Source organism: Nanorana parkeri, unplaced genomic scaffold (genome assembly GCF_000935625.1).
Source record: "Nanorana parkeri isolate BGI_ZX_2015 unplaced genomic scaffold, ASM93562v1 scaffold1444, whole genome shotgun sequence".
NCBI lineage: Eukaryota > Metazoa > Chordata > Amphibia > Anura > Dicroglossidae > Nanorana > Nanorana parkeri.
The window spans coordinates 22,274-42,913 of NW_017307712.1; the positions used below are offsets into that span (position 1 = coordinate 22,274).

Sequence of the window (20,640 nt, forward strand, 5' to 3'; positions counted from 1 at the left end):
AAAAAAAAAAAAAAAAACCCGCTTGCAATCATTTTAAACTTACCTCAATATCGCTGCTCGCTCCCGCGCCGAGAATCAGGAACTGCTCGTACGGCCGCGAAGGATCTTGGGGCGGGCATATGCGCAGTTACGATTCTCGGCCGGGAGACGAGCAGAGACGCAAGGTAAGTCTATGGACGCGTGCACCCGCATGCAGACACCGCTGGATCGGAGGGACAGAGCAGTCAGCGCTGGATCGGAGTGACGTCGCACCGATGGAGGGACACATGAAAACATGGGGAAAGAAGAGGAAGACCAGAATAAGAGACATTTACATGGGGGGAGGGAAACATTTTGTTGCCTTTAATATCACTTTAAGAAAGGGTGTTGACTAGGGTTCAGGGCTCCTGCTGGGAAATAGGAACAGACAGTCAGGAGGACTCCCCCAGAAGTCAGAGGAGTCTGGTGAGCTCCTGCAGGGAAATAGTCAAAGTGGAGTCAAGTGGTGTGTGTGAGGCACACGAAGACAGCCAGGAAAGGATGGGCGAACTAGTGAGGCTGGGAGAGTTGAGAGCCTGAGGAGCCGCCAGTACAAGTTTGGGACAGCACTATAGAGAGGGCTGGTGTGTCAAAATTATTAATGTTAAAAGTGGAAGCCAGGACGCAAAACTTGTGTTGTTTTGCAACCAGTGCACGGATGTTGTACTGAACAACCTCTGTGAGGATATCCAAGGTGGATGTGTGAACTTCCGTTTAAATAAAAGTGGGCTTCCAGGCCCTTAAACAGAAGCTATTGCGAGTGGACTGCATCCTTAAAGCCTATTTCCACCTTTGCGAAGGTATTTTAAAAAACAAATGCCAGCAATGTACACTGAACAGGCATATGCAGTTGCTACTTATGTTTTTTGTTATCTTTCCTCCTCATATGCCCATGCCTCTGTGCTTTATGTAAATTACAACTGAGATCTCTGTGAGCTCTCCACCCCCCATTCATTAGTATTCATAGTGGCAACCTCGACAGTGTATTGTGTTTAAAGGCAGAGCTGGTGTTTAGTGATCGTGTTACACAGAATCACAGGGAGGGGGGCAGCTGTTTACAGCCTGCTTTACAATCTGACTCTGGTGTCAGACTGAGTTTCATTTGGAGAAATGTTTGAATTTCTAGGCTTCAGACCTAATAAAAGTTTATTAAAAAATGAAGAAAGCCTGCAATGTGAGTCATGAAAATGTGCACATATATACTGCACATCATCACTGCACCTCTTTGCAGATCATGCACAATACATGATAATCACTTACAAAGGTGGAAATGGACTTTAAAGTGCTCACCATATGTACTAATATAGTGCTCTTTGTGCTACTATAAAGGTACTATCCAAAAAAAATGGCAGCAGCTTTGTGTTGTAATGTTTCCTTAATTTAAAGTTTACTTTTTATACTTCATTAGTTCAGTCTGCACAACTTTTTATCATTAAGCATCTCAAGTGGTTTTTCTACTACTCCCTTTTTCCCTAAGCTACAGAGAAGGTACAAACCTAAATATAGCACTCTAGAGTACAGAGATGGAGTTATTAATTCAGCAGTTCATAGCCTGCTCATGTGTTATTAGCATGTTCTGTTTTACAGCAAGCTACAGACATCCCTACAGCCTGGACAATCCACTTACATAAAACATGAGTGGCAGAACAATTCTCATGTAGATGCTCAGTGTGGCATTGTGAGCTTGGTTGTCATTGGAACATTATAGTAAGAGAGAGTTGTGGATATTTGACAGGATGAAGTGTGCAGACATCATATTCAAAGCACATAAACGTATTCAGGACTGCCGGGAAAGTGAGCCTTCTGTAGCATAAAATTATTGATTTGTAACAAATTATTTCTTTGCTTTATGAAATGCATATATTTTGTTTACTACACATCAGCCCCGTCTACTGATTTCTTCATTTTGCAAATCAGTAACAAAATCTACATTTATATTCTTATACAATAGGCTAAAACAATACATTGCATTGTGTTATAATCTTAGATACACAGACTCTAGCTGATTACTATGGTGTTGTAATTCACAGAATTGCTGTTTAGTATCTTTTATCTCATGTAATCTATTTCATACATACTACTTATTTATATATAGAAATAGCATTAGTCTGTGCTTCAAAATAAAGTGGAATTCTGAGCTACAGCAAAATAAGTCAGATATCACTTTTTATATGTTTATCAGCTACTGTGTAAACCAAAGCAATCAGTATAAATTGATTAAATCCCCCCCAAAAAAGTAATATTTCCCCTTTATTAGAGAGTATGTGCATCAAAAACATATTTAGTGGTTAATGTTTTTTGAGTAACATATTTTTGAATCAGGGGGAATACCACTGTGTTTTTTGGACTTAAAAATATTACTGTCGGCTTGATCTAACCTTATAACATGTAATATATACACACACACGTTTGTTTGTAGATACTGAGACTACATGATTGTATCACATACAAATGTGTATTCACATGCTTGAGAAGATGGATTGGTGTTTGCCCAAGCGAAAGAACAAGCATCAGCATGACTGTAGCTGGGGTGACCTCTAGTGGATTTTATTGATATTATTTAAGATGAACAATGATAATTTTTCTGATGAACTGCGCTACTATATATGTCTGAGGTGAAGGAGAACGTTTATGACAAATTATATGTTTGATGTGGAATATTTTTCTGACATTATTGGTGTAAAGACAATTTGTTCTAACAAATGACAGTTGATGTGCAAGATATTATTTTCTAACAAATATGTTTCATGTGTAAAAAATTCTGACGAATCAAATGTCTGATGTGGAAAATTGTTTTATGCGTTATGCCTGTAGAACTGAGTATTTTTTAAACAAATGAGGATGTTATATATCATTTGGAGGATCATTTTGCAGACAAATGATGATCTCATGTCTGATATGGAAGAACAAATCTGGTTTGTGTAACTGATCACTGTTCAATGATTATGGCGAAAATGGGGACCAGTTACTGAACACCATCAAATTCATGATGCATCCCAGAACTAGATTTTAAATATGTGCTGCCCCATAAGGCTGTCCCACCTGAATGACCAGAGCTAGGTTTACCACTAGGTACAGTGTGCCAGCCATATGCACTGAGTGGCCAGATTATTATGACCACCCCATCAGTACTTTGTTGGGCCATGAGATGACTCCACGAGATGACTTTGTTGGGCCGCCTCGTGACTCCACGAGATGGTGAAAGGTGATGCGAGGAATCTGACACTGCACTGTTGCCCTTCTGTTGTCTTGTACCAGTCTTGCCACTCTCCGTTCTGCCCTAACATTGACTAGTCGCTGACGGCCACAATTCGTACGTTCAGACCCAGATTTGGCTGACAGTCCAGTCTTTAAACACTTTAACAACAGCTGCTGTTGAACATTTAGTGAATTCTGCTGTTTTGCTGATACTCGCTCCATGGCTCCGAGCGCCAACAATCATCCCACGTTCAAAGGCTGTTAAATCGCGTTGTTTACCCATATCTTCAGAAAAAAATCACTTCTACTGTCGTGGTAAACAACCTGCTTCCCTATTTATAATGGTCTGGCCCTCTAGCAACTTCAGCGCGAAATTATAGCTAATTATAGCTAATTTGCCTACAAACGTCAGGTGGTCATAATAATCTGGCCACTCAGTGTATACACACTGCCACAATATTCCAAGACAGGTTAACAAGTACTAGTAAAAGAAGATGAAAAAAATTTGCTTGTTAAAGGTGGTGCAAATCCAGCCTTGTTCATGACCTTAGTGCACAGTTTAATATAGACTGTATTAAAATAAGTAAGGGTATAAGCAAACATTTAAAAAGAAAATAGTATTTATGTTATGCCTATATGTTTAAAAAGCAGTGGAAACTAAATAAACAAATGAAATTATAAGCAGCTTTCTGCTTCTCTAAAATGAACCTATGTTGCCTACCCATAAATGCTCTCCTGATGACCAAAAGTCAAAACAGTTCAAAGGTTCCTTTCCTCAGCATACAATATAATCATTTAAATAAATCAAACTGCATTGAAAATAAGGTCTGTTTCAGTAATAAACCAGCTTATAAATATACTATAGACAAAAATAATAAAGGAATCTTTTTTTAATAAATATGGAGGATGACCCTGTTCACATCCTATTCTACACAAACTAGTTGTCTGGCCATCCCATGGCGTGCATACTTTCTGAGGCACAGACATGAATCAAGTATGCAGATAAATAGTTATGGCTCTGCTCTCACTTTCAGATCTGCAAGATTGCCTTATGCCATCTATATTTCCAATTCAAGTACTCACCTGACCCAGCTACTTGGGTAATTCAGTATAATTACAATATAAAGGTAGAGACTGGCTTTAATGGGATATCACATGCAGTAGAAATGTTCAGTTGAGGTTTGCTGGCCGGAATTGGCATTTAAATACTTTTTTACATAGAGGTCTATGCAAAGCTTTTTCTGAGTATTGGATGGAGTAGGTAAGGGATCAAACCTCTGTCAGGTTTTTAGTGCTGTTTGTGTCCCTCATTCAGAAGATTTCCCGTCACTTCCTATCTGAGTGGCTGGGGCCACCTGGAGCAGGAAATTAGTAGGAAGATCAGATATAAAATCCCTTTTTTTTAAGTAGAGAAGACAAAGTTTTTACTTCTTTCGAATCCAATGTATTCATTCCACAAAACATGGCTAGCCTTCTATTAGAATTATTTTTAATTTGATTACATTTCAGAATCAATTTGTAAATATTAATCTTTAGTGGTGCTGACTTATCAGGGTGATCATTGAAGCACTAGCTCAGGCTGCAATACTCCTAAATCTGGATCTGTCCCCGACACAGGATGTTCTCAGTGTTTTGGGTTAAATGATATCTAGCGTCACTCAGCCAAGAAGACAAAGGAGATGCTTCACCTTCAGGGAGTCATGGGCCTGCCACTTAAGGGGCCTCACCTCAATGCCCTATATTGACTGTCTAATGCTACAGAGTGGTGCTGACATCATCACATCAGCGATGTTCTCCAAATCATTGAGGACGACTGCCCACTACTGAAAAAGAGGACCCTGTGTGACAAGTGAGTGATCTTAACACTTCAATGAGGTTAAGTATAGAAAAAAAAGCATAAAATGGTTAAGGGGGCCTCCAGGGGAAAGAGAGAATGGCTAAGCTTAGAGCTGATTCAGTGTTTAGTCAGTAGACTCATTTTGTGTTCTTGACAAAGCTGTTGTTTTGCTGCAGTGGAGCCTGAGGATCTTACTGTGCTGTCTTGGCAGAGGTGCCTGGAATACATTTTGTGGCATCTAATATTATTTTAGTGGCGTATTTAGCTGCATGCATGGAGTTTAACTGGATTATCCATTTTTCGCAGTTAACACACTTTAAACCTCCAGAAACGGAAACAACATCAACAGGTTATACTTAAAGAGCAACACAGCACTGCCATTCAAAATAATGCACTTGTTTTATTTAGATCAGAAACCAGAACTGAATGCAGTTCAAAGCTTTATAACAGTAATCTTTTGTTCATCAGACAAATGGATCCTACAATGAGTTGGTGGAACTGGACATCAGATGCAGGTTTCATTCTGGCTGGACTATCCAGTGATGAAAGAATACAGACATTTTTGTTTGTGATATTCTTCCTCTTATACCTTATATCACTGGGTGGAAATTTTACCATCACAGCTACCATATGGTCAGACAGTAAACTACACACACCCATGTACTTCTTCCTGGGAAACTTATCATTCTTGGACATTTGCTATTCTTCAGTAACTGTGCCCAAGTTGTTGTTGGGTCTGGTGGGGGGCAGTTCGGAGATCTCATACAGAGGGTGTATGACTCAGCTTTATTTCTATGTCTCCTGCTGCAGCACAGAATGTTTGCTGCTTTCCGTCATGGGCTATGACAGATATGTGGCCATATGTGACCCTATGCACTACACCATCATCATGAACAAACACAAATGCCTCCATCTGGCTGTAGGTATTTGGCTTGTTGGCTTTGCAACATCAGTTATACACACCATTTTCACAGCTCAGTTGCCATACTGTAATTCACACAGGATCTCTCATTTCTTCTGTGATATCCCACCAATGCTGAAGCTGGCATGTACTGACACTTTTCTTAACAAGATTCTAATCCTCACAGCAGGAGGATTTTTAGGGCTCAGCTCATTTTTTCTCACTCTGGTTTCCTATATCCAAATTATTTCAAGCATTTTAAAAATACATAGTAACGTTGGCAGAAGAAGAACATTTTCCACTTGTGCTTCTCATCTGGTGGTGGTCATCATCTTCTTTGGAAGCATAAGCTTCATGTACATGAGGCCAACATCTAGCGATTCCTTAGAACAAGACCAGCTAGTATCTCTTCTCTATGCTGTTTTGACTCCTGCATTAAACCCTATTATCTACACCCTAAGGAATAAGGAGTTCAAAATGGCTCTTAAAAGGAAAGTAAATCAAATGTTATTTTCAGTAGAATAGAGTTTGGTTGATATTTATCTTTCAATGAAACTTTTGCTTGAATAAAATGATTTCTTGAAAATCAAGGTCACTTGTAAGTGAGTGTTGATGCTTGGTATCATACGCAGTCCAGGACGTTTTGTAGTAGGGAGCTGCTCTAGTCTCCCTTACCCAATGCAGCATTATTGACATCTGGGTGAGGAGACCATGAACTGTACTGAATGATGATTCTTCGAAAATTCCTTTTATGTGAAGATTTATTTTGAAATTCTCTGAATGTTTTACCTAAGTGACCTTACCAAATTTCATGACATGACTGGAATGTTTTGGTAGCCGCACGGGAATCCCGAATCAGGGCCTTCCAAGTCAATATGTAAACCATTTCAAACTACCTTGCAATACTGAGCTATAATCACAGTGCTAATTGGTATAAAAACCTACAAATTTGCTATTTCATATGGATGTATAGAACCCTTTGATCACTAGCAAAGTTGTTTTTCTAATACAGAGCCATTGTTCTATTCTTGGAACTAATATGGAAACAGCCGTATAAGATTATTGGTTATTCATAGCATTGTAAGTATCATACTTTATATATGTATGGGAATGTGATTAGTGAATATTTTATTTTAACAATCATATTAATTGAATTTTAAGTATGCTACATACATAAAAAAAAATTAAAAGCAATGTTTTGTCCAAACAACACATACAGAATGTGGTCATATAGAAAATAAACATAATTTTACAGTAGATTACATATCCTATACATATTGATTAATCCATGGTCTCATGGGTAGAAGACAGCACTGTATTTGTTGAGGAATTATATATGCGCCAAATATTTTTGAATACAATTTGTGTGTCCTATTCTCAACGGTCAGCATTTTGAATTTGACCATAGGATGTACTTCCTTAATACAGTGACACAATTTAACTCAGCCCTGTGAATATGTACTTCCTTGTGTAACCACTCTAACAAAGCCTGCCTTCTGAACTACAAAGCACTATCTGAACTTCCCACAATGTATCATCCTCATTGCTTGCTGGAAGCAATGCATAAAGGAATATGTCGTTTTACTAAATTGGGGTTGCATCACATCAAGCAGCAAAGAGATGCAAAGCACACTGGTATTGAAAAATAAATAGGGATTGAATAAAACACTACCAAAAAAAATAACAGTATATCTGGGTACAGTTGTTTAACCTCTTGCCGTCCGCCCGTAGTAAAAAAACGGACGGACGGCACTGCAGCATCTGCGGGTTGCCGTCTCCAGACGGCAATTTTTTTCTGCTCGCGCGCGCCCCCTAGCGGGCACGCACGGGCAGAAAAGACCCGCTAAATGCACACACCCGTTACCGGGTGTTTCACATATAGGCGATCGGCGGGTCCATAGCCCGCCGATCACCTATATGTGCTCGTTCGCGGCACCCCCCCTCCGGTCGGCGCTTCCGGTTTCCCCCCCGACCCCTCACCTTGATTCCCGGGATCCGCTGCCCCATCTTGGATCCCGGGACCGGCTCCGAGGGCGTCAGGAGGAGGAGGACGGGAGATCAGCTCCTTGCTGATCCCCGTCCGGGCTGTGAATGCAGAAGTGATGTGTGTTACATCACTTCCGCATTCACCTGTCAGTCATCTGGAGAGAGAAGAAGCTGATAAAGCAGATCTCTGCTTTATCAGCTTCTTTTGGGGTCCATAGGTGATATTAGGGGTCCTAGAGACCCCTAATATCTCCATAAAGAGGACCTGTCAGTGTGCCTTTGCTATTATATAGGGGGTTGTTATCCCCCTATATAATAGCAATAACAATAAGTGCAAAAAAAAAATATAAATAAAAAAAAAGAAAAGTAACACATAAAAAAATAAAATAAAATAAAAGCCACATATAAAAAAAGGGGAAAAAACCCCCCCAAAATGTTTAACTCCCCCACCCCCACGTTTACGCGCCTATAAACGTAAATACGCGTCCGGTGCCCCAGCGCGCAAAAATTACAATTGCGCTACACATGTTACATATCGCCGCGAACGTCGCAGTGAGAGCAATCATTTTAGGGCCATCAATCACTGATAACACTAAACTGATGAGCGGTAACAGCTTTTAAAGCGTCGCCTAGGGCCAATTTTGGGTATTATCGTTTTTTGAGGTTTCGCGCGCGCACGCAATTTTAAGGCTTGACATGTTTAGTGTCTTTTTACCCGACGTGACCCCATCTTTTATATTTTACCAAAAAATTGGGTAATAATAAATGTTTTATCATTTAATATAGGGGAAACGGTTTTTTTTTTTTTAATTTCGGTAATTTTTCCTTAATATAGTAAAAAAATAAAACCCCCAGTGGTGAATAAATACCACCAAAAGAAAGCTCTATCTGTCCCCAAAAAAGGGTATAAAATTCATTTCAGTACAGCGCTGCATGACGGAATAAATGTCAGTCAAAGTACCGCAGCGCTGAATACTGAAAAATGGCCTGGATGGGAAGGGGGTTTAACACCGCGGATGTCAACTGGTTAAATGAGTACAAACCTTTCATCTCACGTGTGGTATTTTTGCATCTTTAATATATAAATTATTTACCAGTACTTGTCTGTCTGTGTGTGTGTGTGTGTGTGTGTGTGTGTGTGGTGAATATAACAATAAATAATATTTAAAAACAGTTCTATTTCAGTCAGAAAGGATAGGCAAGGATAGTTAAGCGCTAATCTTCCAAATAGTGCTTTTCTTAAAAAAAAGTCTGCCATGTCTCATCGATGTTTATCTGCAGTAGAGTATAGTTCTAGTGATTCCAAGGGGTTTCAGGGGATTATGTTGAACAGCCCAGATGTAAAATGACTATTAACCCAAAGTGATGCTTTTTCTACCATCAAGCGTGATTCTCATGTTGATGGGCAGCAGCAGACCTAACACACTTCAATGTAGTCAGACATAGTGACTGTTTCTGTAAAATGATTGCTATTGTTTGCGCTGAAATAAACTGCTACTGGAAGCTACTGGAACTAGACACATTCAAGTGTGGCCAGGGCCGGATTTACTCTCTCTGCTGCCCCAAGGCCATGTTCCTCAATGTGCCCCTCCTACCTGCCAACCCCCCTCCCCCCCATGGAGAAGGAGAATGGCAGACCTGTAGGCTGCATACAATGTAACCGAGATTACTTGTACAAAACAAGTGGTGGCTTCCCCGCTGTATATTTAGCTTGCCCAAAGCAGGACTAAATGTAGAAAATAACTACCCGCCCGGGCATCGGGAGATAGGAATTCCACACCCCTGCTGCCCCTCTACTACCTGCTGCCCCGAGGCCGGGCATTGGTTGGCCTTATGGGAAATCCGGCCCTCAGTGTGGCCAGACCTGAAGACTTCCATCTTAAAGCGGTAAACAGTGTAAGAGACTGTGGCTGTCATGTTGAAGTATGTAAACTGCAGATTGGGGGGTATCTAGGTTAGTTTGACTTAGGAGGTCTAGGAAGAGTGCACTTGACTACTTTTTGCTAAAAACAGACTTGTCCTTTATTGGAAACTCTGAGAATAGAAACATGGGAACTGTCATGACCAAAGCTGCCATGGCTGCTACAAATGGGGTGGGTCTGAATTTGTATAAAATAGAGTTAAAAATGGCATTGCAAATAAAAACAACATGTAAGCAATGTTTTCGGAGATGCCTTTGGATTTTACATTTGCTTGTTTAAGGTTACACCACACAGAGAACAAACTCCAAAATGGCCCTCAGTAGTCAAGTAGGCATAACACTGTGATTGTTAAGATCTACACCAATAAGAATGCACCAATGAGAATACATTGGTTAGGCTTGGTTTCTAGATGCTTAGGCCTGATGACACAACCCTCCATGGCTGGTGTTTGCCTACAAACTGTTTGAATAGCTATGCCTGATAAATATAATCATATAATCATTTATGTATCCAAATTCACACACATAATTTGGTTTATCTCAATCAATGAGTGTTTCTCTTTAATATGGAACATAAAAATATATCCCTAAACTCCAAACTGGCAGTAGCCATTAATTCCATACCTATCTCTTTCTGAGCTGTGTGACTTAAGTAATGTGAAAAGTGAATAGTCTTTGCAGCCTGACCTATTACACAAAGCAGTTCAATATCTTGATTAGCTAATGGTTTTGTAGTGTTAACCTTTGAATGCAAGATTAAGAAATGTATGAACATGATACGATTGTATTTATTTTTCTATTTCAGGCAGTTAGTTGAGCATGAGTGTGCATTTAACATTATCCCAGTATCAGTGTTATATCTTTTGTTTATATGTTTTTCTTCTAGGAAGCTGGGTGTTATAGCCTTCAGGTGTGAAGTTGAAATGTGTATATAAACTGCTTCAACTTCTAAGAAATGTACAAAGCCAGTTGGTTATTGAAGCCACCGGCCTCCACCCAATTTTTATGGTTAACGATTTCTCAGCTGAATTGAGTCCATTGTGTACATCCCTGGTGCCCAACCTACTGTTTGGGGGCCACATGTGACCCTTCCGCACTTACTGTGCAGCACCTGGGACATGTATTGACAGTATTCTATACCTTGGTGTTTACTCAGGTCAGTAAAGGAAAAATATTCTTTACACTGGTTTCCAGTAGTGAAATGGACTATTTGAATAAACTAAAATTAATAATGTCTTTCTTTCAAACCACCTTACTTTTTCTGTGCTGTCCATTTCTTTCTCTTTTTAAATGATAAAGTATTTATTTAATAAAGAGAAAAAAGTACAACAGATACAGAGGACATTTTGAGCAGAGCATGGGAAGTAGAAGCAATGTTCCCAAAAAGCATAATTCGTTACAACCAGGTACAAACAGCTCATTGAAGTGCCAAGTACAGAGCAAACCGGTTTGATAATTCTCTAGAATGTGTGTAACCAACCGCCTATTCATGACTGTATTATGATCCCTTGCACTGTTAAAGAAACAGGGGTAAGGGTAAATCACGTTCATCTTTTAATATTTTTTTTTCTGATCTCAATTATAATGGATCTTGTTGAAGGAAATGTCAACTTTGGCACAAGTCATTTTAAAGGGGATGTAGGGCGCACAAATGGGGCTGTAATAGCAATGATCTCTAGCAGTCTTATGAAATATGTGTCTTCAGCCTATGACTAGATAATGAGAAGATGGCTTGCTGCTCTCCTTACCGGATACGTTCCCCTGTGAGATGCAGGTGGGTGCTTGTTGTGACCACGGATGGCGCTGTGACATACGATAGAAATCTCAAGAGATGTCACCTGTATATCATAATGTCTTGTGCAATCAGCAAAAGTCCATTTATTGATCGATATTGCCACTCAAGTGCAAGCGTTTTAGGGGCCACGCAGGGTCCTCTTCATCAGGCTAAGAATGATCGTCAAAAAAGATTTTCAGACTAGCCTTTTTTATTTATTGTGAACTTTTTTTATTGCTACCTATGAGGCAGTAATTTGTAGTGGTATGTTATCTCTGCTCATCTCTGTTATTAAAACATACTTGATCACTAGTAACACTGACACCCCCATGATATATCATGCCCTATAGACAAGACAGTTATTACACAACACAACAAAAATATTGCACAATATTATGTAATAACCTTTACTTATGTATGCTGGCCTAAAACCAATGCCAGACTAGGAAACACAAGAGGTCTGGTGGTTCATCTACTTACAAAATGGCTGTAGTACAAGCAGTAACAATATCATATACAACTCAAAAAAAAAAAACAATGGTCTACAAAAACAATTAGGAACCAAGAGCAGCCAGTGGCCCCAATACTGCATTAAATCTGCATACTCTTATTTTATTAAAACAAGACTTGTTCTTAAATCTGTGCTCTTAGATTTAGCAGCTCTTCTAGTACCTGCAATTTAAGACATGATTGCAATTGTCTATGAGGTAGCATACACAGTAGTGGAAGATCCATGGTGCCGTCTTACTTCTTATTGTTATCAGATAGAGGTAGTATACACAATGTCTGGGCTTTGCCAATATAAAATGAAACCGGATGAAAAAAAACATTTTGTATCTAATTGTGTAAATAAATATTTACAAGGCAAAGGTACTTGCTTAATTTTTCAACCAGAGGGCCATACATACTGTACGTATTATACTCCTCTTTCCAATGTAAGACAAGAAAACCTATAAAATGGCGGTACAAAAGTTACCCCAGAAAATACTAACAGGGTTATTCACTAAATGGTGAAGAGTTTGGAGAAGGCAGGAGAAGTGAACAATCTAGGCCAATATAGCTGATTTGGAAAAGTTCTCCAATTCAGCTCACTTTCCAGTTCAGCTATGTTGTCCTAAATTGGTCACTTCTCCTGCCTTCTCCAAACTCTTCACTCTTTAGTAAATGTTAACAAAATGTTTGTCAAAAACAAAAGTGCTTACAATTTAATTACACAACCTAGAGCAAAGGAAATGTGTAAATGTTGCCCATAGCAACCAATCAAAGTGCTGTAAGTGTGATAGCTGAAATTGACTGGTTGCTAAATACTCTTACTTTCCAAAAGTTTTAATGCATGACATGCCCTGTGTCACAGGCTGTATCTTAGTAGTCATGGGTCTTGTTTTTCATTACCCAGGGTCTGTTTTCCCATTCCACCACTTCATTGGTCAGTTTCTGTGTGCATGAATGCATTTACGGTTACAGGTAATCTCAGAGGGGTAAAGATGCTATCCCAGAAACAGGAAATGGAAAGCATCATGTAATATGTTGCCAGCATATCTTCATCTTTTGTACTGTAGATTCCCATATTAGTTACCAAAATAGAGATGCAATGTTCTAGTAATTGTGTAGAGTATGTCACCAGCACAATGTTCTAGTGCCCCCAAGGGTTCCTTCATTAAGGCACAAGTGGTGTTCAATACTTACATACAAACAGGAAAAAAATAATTTGGAACTCTTGGTTGAAAGAACCCTAAAATATCTCCTTCATCTAAAATGGAACTAAACCCAACCAAATGATGGTTTACTCATTCAAGAAGTGCTAGTTTAATGACAATGTGCAAAGGCCTGGATTTTCAAGTTCACACACAACTTCATTCTCAGTTGACAGTCCAGATTTTCACCCAGTCACATTGTTGTATATTTTATAGAGTAATGCACTCTCTGATATTGTTTCCAAAGTATAAAAAGTGATTTACACTGGTCTTTCAGAAAGCAAAGAATTACTAACCTTTTGCAGTGGCACAAAAACAAGGGATCCTCAGGCCCAGATAGCTATGACTGCCATTACTGTAAACCCAATAATAATAAAGAGGACTTTTAAAAGAGGTCTGTCTCCTGAATTTAGTTCTTGTGGCAGAATTTCCAAGAAAGTGACATATATAAATGTGCCAGAGGAAATACCCGCTAAGATGGTCTGCACCAGAGTCACTATGGTGGTCTTTTTTAGTGTAACAATAATTCCAATAGTAATCCCAATAGGAGACATAAGAGAGAATATCACTATGTAAGTGATTAGCCAAGCTGGTCTAGTCATGCTCTGGATTAACTTTAGAGACAGACTGAAGACAATGATACCCTTGTGGATTAGTACAGCAATTGCAATCTCAAGAGCACTGGAATAGTTGGACTGAAGACCAATTGCTAAACCCTCAAAAACTGAGTGGACGGAGAGGGAGCAAAAGAGAATAAGGGAGCGGAAGGAGGAATTAGAATATACATGAGGATGGACATGGTTATGTGGATCTTCAGGTGGCAGAGATTTCTCACTTTGAGGGTCATTTTTCTCCTGATAGTTATCATCAGGACTTTGTGGAGTAGAGGGCATTGGGATGTTCTCTTGAACAGTGCTCTCTGATCTCTGAGATATTTGCAGTACAATGCGTTCTATGAGAAGGACAAGGAAAAAGCCAAATGACAGGATCAGCTCTCCCATAGGGTAATTAATCTGTAAAAAGGAAATGATAAATTATTACAAAAGGAAAACTAACTTACAGGATGGATGATACTTCATTCAGGTAGTAATGTATATGACATCATGATCTTTATGCAGCATTTTAACAAAAGCCATATGCATAACTCTATGGAAAAGGATCCATGTACAATACTCTGATTATTTAATTATGTAGGCAATATACAAGAAAGGTTTAAATCAACAAGTAAAGCGCTAGAAAGAAAGATGCGCTGAAATATGATAGGGCTGATACAAACTGAAAATATTACATGAATTATATGGACTAATAAAATGCTGAGAGAGGGTACTTTCACTATATGCTGTCACATAATGGAATGTGCAACCGTTTGTTAATAAAAGCTTTAACACAAAGCATTCACTGGTATATAGAAATAAATCATTTGACAATATACAGGAAAGCCAGGTAACATAGTTATCCAACTTATTAGAATGTATCAAGACGACGCGTCCCCTGTGAATTTAAACCTCTTAAAGAGAACATACAGTATATCAACTCCTGTCCTCTGTATTTGTGTTAAAGGAGAACTATGGGGTTAAAGCTTTTCTAAATAGTTCTCCTTAGGGTAACGGGAGGACACAAACTAGCATCCTCCCGTCACCCTAGACTCGGTATACAGCTACAGCTCGCGGTATACTGAGACGCCGCAGTATCCCGCGAGCTGCTGCTCGCAGTATACTGAGATGCCGCAGCTGAAGCAGATCCCGACAATTGTGCCGGGATCCGCCCAGCTGCGTGACTGACAGCTGGCTCTGCCTATCTAGAGGCAGAGCCAGCTGTACCCACCCCCTCCCCCGTCCGTTTCGCCAGTCAGCGCTGGCGGATCGGAGCGGGGAGAGGGGGATCCAGCCCCTCCCCTGTCATGGCAGAGAGCCGTGACAGGATTGAGAGGTGAGCGAACGCCGGTATTTGTTCGCTCACCTCCCGATCTACTGAGCCGACCTGTGACAGTCTCATTGTCACAGGTCGGCTAGAACTATGAGGTGAGTGAAAAGCACTCACCTCATAGTTCTCCTTTAAGTATTAAGAACCAGACAAATAAATGTTACTGAAGCGTTTATCTCCATTATACAGTAAATTCTTCTTTTGCTATTTATACAAACAAAATCCTTTACTATAGCTCTCCTACCAAATTCTGTGGGTTGTGGTTTTCTGATAAGAACGCATTAGATTGGAGTTAGGAAGAGGCCTTCCACATTACTGGGTCGCAGGAAAAATCAGACCGCTGAAAGATCTTTCTTTGGAAAGGTCTTTCACTAATTGTGTACTTTTGGATAGCCCAGCATTCATATTTACAGCTATACAGATGGTATACCTTGCTGCAGCAAAAACAATAGCAACTGCTTCAAAACTCAACATTGTCTGTCACTTGTGATTCCTTTACCTGTTGGCTGCACATGTCTGCTACTGTGTGCTGTTGTTCCCAGACTCATAGCTTATGACCTGATCCAGAATGTCAAGTGGTTATTGTCTGATGTCTTATGGAATTTACAGTATAGTTATATGTAGCTACACTCCTGCAATACCCTCTTGTTAGAGAACTTGTTCAAAGACATGTAGTGACATTTGTTGGTGACCCAACAACTATATAGTACATCCCAGCTTTTTCAATGAGGTTGCACAAAGAGTGACTATAATGTGTAGTAACCCTCCCCCTCCAAAAAAAATCAAAATTTAGTTATTCGTAGTCGTATTGTTAGCCCCTGTGTGATAGCAATAAAGTTAATTTTTTTTTTTTAAAACAAGTGATAAAATAGTAAAAAATAATAAAATAAATACAAAATAAAACTACCCTGTCATCTGCACATGAATGAAAACAACGAGTTAACAACGAATGCGTCTCACATGTTGGGTATCTCCACGAACGTCAGAGTGAGCGCAATAATTCTGGCTACATAATGTGATGTTAACTCTAAATTGATGAGCAATAAAAGCTTTTAAAGCATCGGCCATGGACAATTTTGAGTACCATAATTTTTCGCCATTGCACGGGCACATGCAATTTCAACACATGACATGTTTGGTATCTGCTTACTCGTGGTAACCCCAACTTTTAAATTTTACCCAACAAACGGGTATTATATTCTGTTTCTGTGCACTGTATTCTTCTATTAATATAACTATAGGATGTTGTAAATGACGTGCAGACTTACATATGCAAGTTCCACGGCAGCATCTGAGAGGAAGCCTGCCACTACGTGAAGCAAACACGCACCCAGGAAGATGCCAGCTGCAAATGAGCTGATCAAGCAAATTATAAGTTCATAGATGCCTGCAACAAAAACAGTCATGTGAAACTGAGCAAGTCATCATATAAAACAGTCTCATTCACAAACAAAGACCACAGTAAAAAAAAAACCTTACCATTGTTTAAATATTTTTTAAATGTCAGTATGCTAAAGCCATGTTAAGGCACTCATAGACTGTATATTGTTAAAGTTGATCTCCAGTCACAAAAACATTTTAAATATATTTCTTTATAGCCACAAAAGATATAAACCCACTTTGTGTGTATCATATGCCTTTACAAATGCAGATATTGCGTTAGTAGTAGTGGTGACATAATCACAGTGCTCCACATTGTCTGTACAGAGCTGTGGGAGGTACCCAGCAAGTCCCCCCACTACGGACTTCCTGCAGAAAACCTCAGGTGGGGTGGATACAAGACCAGTCACCCTGCACAAGGAGAGAGAGCAGCTGTGACGGTCTTTAGCTCAGAGGTAAAGTTTCACACTGGGCTACTGCATAGATCTGGACGAAATACAGAAAGAACACAGATATTCAATTAGAAATACACATGACTCTTATAGCTAGGCAAACTTTGCTTATTCTGGAGTTCAGGTTAAATAAAGATAAACCACTAAAAGATTTATACACAGACACTCAACATATCTGGCTGTATTTACTCTTGTCTCTTAAAGGTGTTTGCACCCACAGAGAGGAACCCCTGCCTGTTTTGTCTTTTGTTTTTTTTCTTTTTGTGTCTGTACCATAGGGGATAATTTCCTTTCACATCCTGTGCCAGGAAAACTCCAAACTCATCGATCTGAGCGACTTTGACAAGGGCTAAATTTTGATGGCTAGACAACTGGGTCAGAGTAACTCCAAAACTGCAGCTGTCGTGGGATGTTCCCGTTCTGCAGGGGTTAGGATCTACCAAATGTGGTCCAAGGAAGGAAAACTGGTAAACCAGCGACAAGGTTATGGGTGGCCAAGGCTCACTGATGCACATGGGGAGCGAACTCTGGCCTGTGTAGTCCTGTCTAATCGAATAGCTACTGTAGCTCGAAATGCTGAAAAGTTAATGTTGGTGCCAATAGAAAGGTGTCTGAGCAAAAGTTCAGAGTAATAGAAGAAGGTGGACTGGTCTGATGAATTACATCTGATGAATCATGTGGATGGCCGGGTGCATTGCTGATCTGGCGAAGACAAGGCACCAGGATGCAAGGCAATCCTGCAGAGGCAGTGTGATGCTTTGGGCAATGTTCTGCTGGGAATCCTTGGGTCCTGCCATTCATGTGGATGTTACTTTGACACACACCACTTACCTAAACATATGACTTTGACATGTACCACCTACTTAAACAAGTACACCCTTTCATGGAGACCGTATTCTCTGATGGCAGTGGCCTCTTTCAGCAGGATAATGTGCAATGCCACACTGCAGAAATGGTTCAAGATTGGTTTGAGGAACACAACAATGAGTTCAAGGTGTTAAACGACTCAAGACTGTTTTGGTGGCAAAGGGGGACCTACTTAATATTAGGTGGGTGGTGAGAATGTTATGGCTGATCAATGTATACTAATACACAAAGGTGATGTTAAATCCAACATACTGTAAAATGAACACACAGCGCTGTAGTGTTTCTTTTCCCCCAATCACCAGGCTGACCATCTAAATACCAAGCTAAAATATACAGGATGAACACTTCAGTGTAAGACTAACCTCTGGAACAAATAAAGTGGACCCAAAACCTTTTTTAAATTTTATTTTGCATACCATAGGGAAGGCTTAGAACCCCTGTCATGTTTAATTGCTGTCTTTTTCATTGCTGTGGGGATTCACCCTCTTGATTTGTCCTGGTGCCCATTGTCTCTGGGACTGAAAGAACGGAAAATAAACAATTTTCAGCTGTCACCAGAACAGAATTAGAGGAGAAATATTTCAATGGAGAAACCTGTATTTGTGACCACTGTCTAAGAGGGCATTTACCTCACTTTGCAGAGATCTCCTCTTGCTTCCTGTTGTGTCTATAGGACAGGAAGTTACAGTAAATCTCTCAAATGGGACACAGAAGACACAAGAGTGTACATCCAAAACAAATCAATATTTGTCTTTTAAACCACATGCACCAGGAAGATTTACCTGAGTGAATGTTTGGTAAAAGTTACATTCACTGCTTTATAGGTATACCCCTAAGTGTTCATCACATCTGAATTTCAGTTGTATTACATTTAGTCTTTAGGATGATAAATCTGTTGCTACAGACACCTAACCTGGATTGGTTTTAAAGACCAAGTGGTGATATAAGTGGAAACCACTATTCCACATTTGTAAGCAGTTATTTAGTAAGGTCACACACTCTTTAATTTAGGGGTCTATCGATCAATCTATTTTTCACCCAAGATGCACAAGTTTCAATTGGATTCACCTGGAAAATTGTATATAATTCAGATTAAAGTTGTGTACATTTTGGGTAAAACATCAATCAATAGCAATATTATTATTATTATATACAAGCATACCTTTTTATCACAAACCCACACAAATGTAGTTTTTATTTACAGTTTTGACATTTATTTTTCACATATTCCTAACAAGAATCAGGAAGTAGTTATCATTACAAGTATCTTTTATATTTTTAAATAAATCCATATGCACACACACAGTAACACTTCATATATTCCCTTTAACAGCACATAACAACACATATCATTTGTCTTTCTGTATTGCGAACATTCAACAAATGAGCACACATTTTTGAAAAAACAATAAGTGCATATTAGGTGTAGGTTGTTCATTTTATATGTAATCAGAAAAGGGAGGCAGGAAAAAAAATCAGCAACACGTATAAAATACACTGATTTTCAGTGTTAGTTTGCTTACATATTACATATTGATAGCTGTGTTTATATAAGTGTGCTATACTTAAGTTAATACACACAAGATAACATTTTGAAGAGAACATTGTGTTACATAAAGCTATCTCAGATACTTGAGTAAGTTTTGACAAACCCGCACTGAGAACAATGGAAAAGGTCCCTATGTCCAAAATAAATACAGTGACAGTTTGGTACCTGTGACACTTTTTTTCAGGAACCAGCTGATAAAGGCGGGAGCCATCCCACAAATCAACGTCAGGAACAGAAGAGCCACCAAACATCCAACTTTTACTGCCAGAAGGGGCTCCATGATGGTACCAGGTGTCTTCTTCACAAATGGCACTTGTCCTTCCTTTCAGTTCTAACAATGAAATTTCCTCAGCTTTTTTGCTATTACAGCTTCTCATCCGACTCTTATCCTGTTACTCATACATCAATTTCTTCACCTCTTTCTGAATATATAATTGTTCCATTTCTTCCTCCTGCCAACTTATTTAGTTACTCTTACTATAATGATTTAATTCCTCTCCTTCCTTCTCCTCCACTCTCCTCTCCAGAGTGTTCTTATTATTTCCTTCTATTTATATTTTATCATCCATCTTACCCCACCCTCTTCTGCTCTTTACTGACCTGTCTGCCAGGTTATCCCAATATTTCGTGACTCATTAAGGTCTTGGAAAGGTTGTGAATGCTAAGCAGCAGCTCCTGTATCAATAATCATTGTTTGCTAAAGTAATTATTATATACTTATTGAAGACAAGTTGGCCTTTTGCTAGTGCTGATGAAAGATAAAGTACAGTAGAGGCCCATTCAGCTCAAAGGTAAAGGAATTTTTACTTTGCATCATACTTTTATACAATGATACCATGGAAACAAGGGAGACCCCAGTAGTCTGTGGGGGTGGTGTCTCTGGAATGTCAAAAACGAAGGGGAATGTAAAGAGCAGGACAAGGGTGGTGTCCAATGCCGGCGGCTACGCGTTTCGAGGCTCTGCCTCTTTGTCAAGCCTCAATTGAAAGTGCAATAGAGTCTATTGGGGTCTCCGTACAGTCCGGCACTAACACCGCCTTATACTCGTGCAGCCGCGGCTCAGCCTGGCCAGCTGAGTTCACGCTGTTCACACGATCACCCCTGACAGTCCTCAGTTCGTTCCCCTGCACATTTTCCCAG

The 20,640-nt window shown here is 39.5% G+C and overlaps 2 protein-coding genes across 2 annotated transcripts; one reads left to right on the forward strand and one right to left on the reverse strand.

The window, feature by feature from the left end:
* Nucleotides 1-5,537: 5,537 nt before the first annotated feature.
* Nucleotides 5,538-6,479, forward strand: LOC108798288 (olfactory receptor 5V1-like). The gene has a single exon (XM_018570021.1). The coding sequence runs from the start codon at nt 5,538-5,540 to the stop codon at nt 6,477-6,479; it is 942 nt and encodes a 313-aa protein (XP_018425523.1).
* Nucleotides 6,480-13,655: 7,176 nt separating this feature from the next.
* On the reverse strand, nt 13,656-19,852 carry SLC39A2 (solute carrier family 39 member 2). The gene is made up of 3 exons (XM_018570027.1): nt 19,666-19,852; nt 16,521-16,639; nt 13,656-14,342 (listed from the first exon to the last, which is right to left on the reverse strand). The coding sequence occupies exons 1-3, from the start codon at nt 19,778-19,780 to the stop codon at nt 13,656-13,658; spliced, it is 921 nt and encodes a 306-aa protein (XP_018425529.1). The 5' UTR covers nt 19,781-19,852.
* Between the last annotated feature and the right edge of the window lie 788 nt (nt 19,853-20,640).

Bases quoted from the DNA above. Each gene is read 5' to 3' on its own strand.
- LOC108798288 (XM_018570021.1), top strand. From the start codon at position 5,538: ATGAGTTGGTGGAACTGGACATCAGATGCAGGTTTCATTCTGGCTGGA.
- SLC39A2 (XM_018570027.1), bottom strand. From the start codon at position 19,780: ATGGAGCCCCTTCTGGCAGTAAAAGTTGGATGTTTGGTGGCTCTTCTG. The intron at 16,640-19,665 runs GTACCAAACTGT...TTTTTGTTGCAG, and splicing joins CCTGAAAAAAAGTGTCACAG to GCATCTATGAACTTATAATT. The intron at 14,343-16,520 runs GTAAGTCTGCAC...TCCTTTTTACAG, and splicing joins CTGCCGTGGAACTTGCATAT to ATTAATTACCCTATGGGAGA.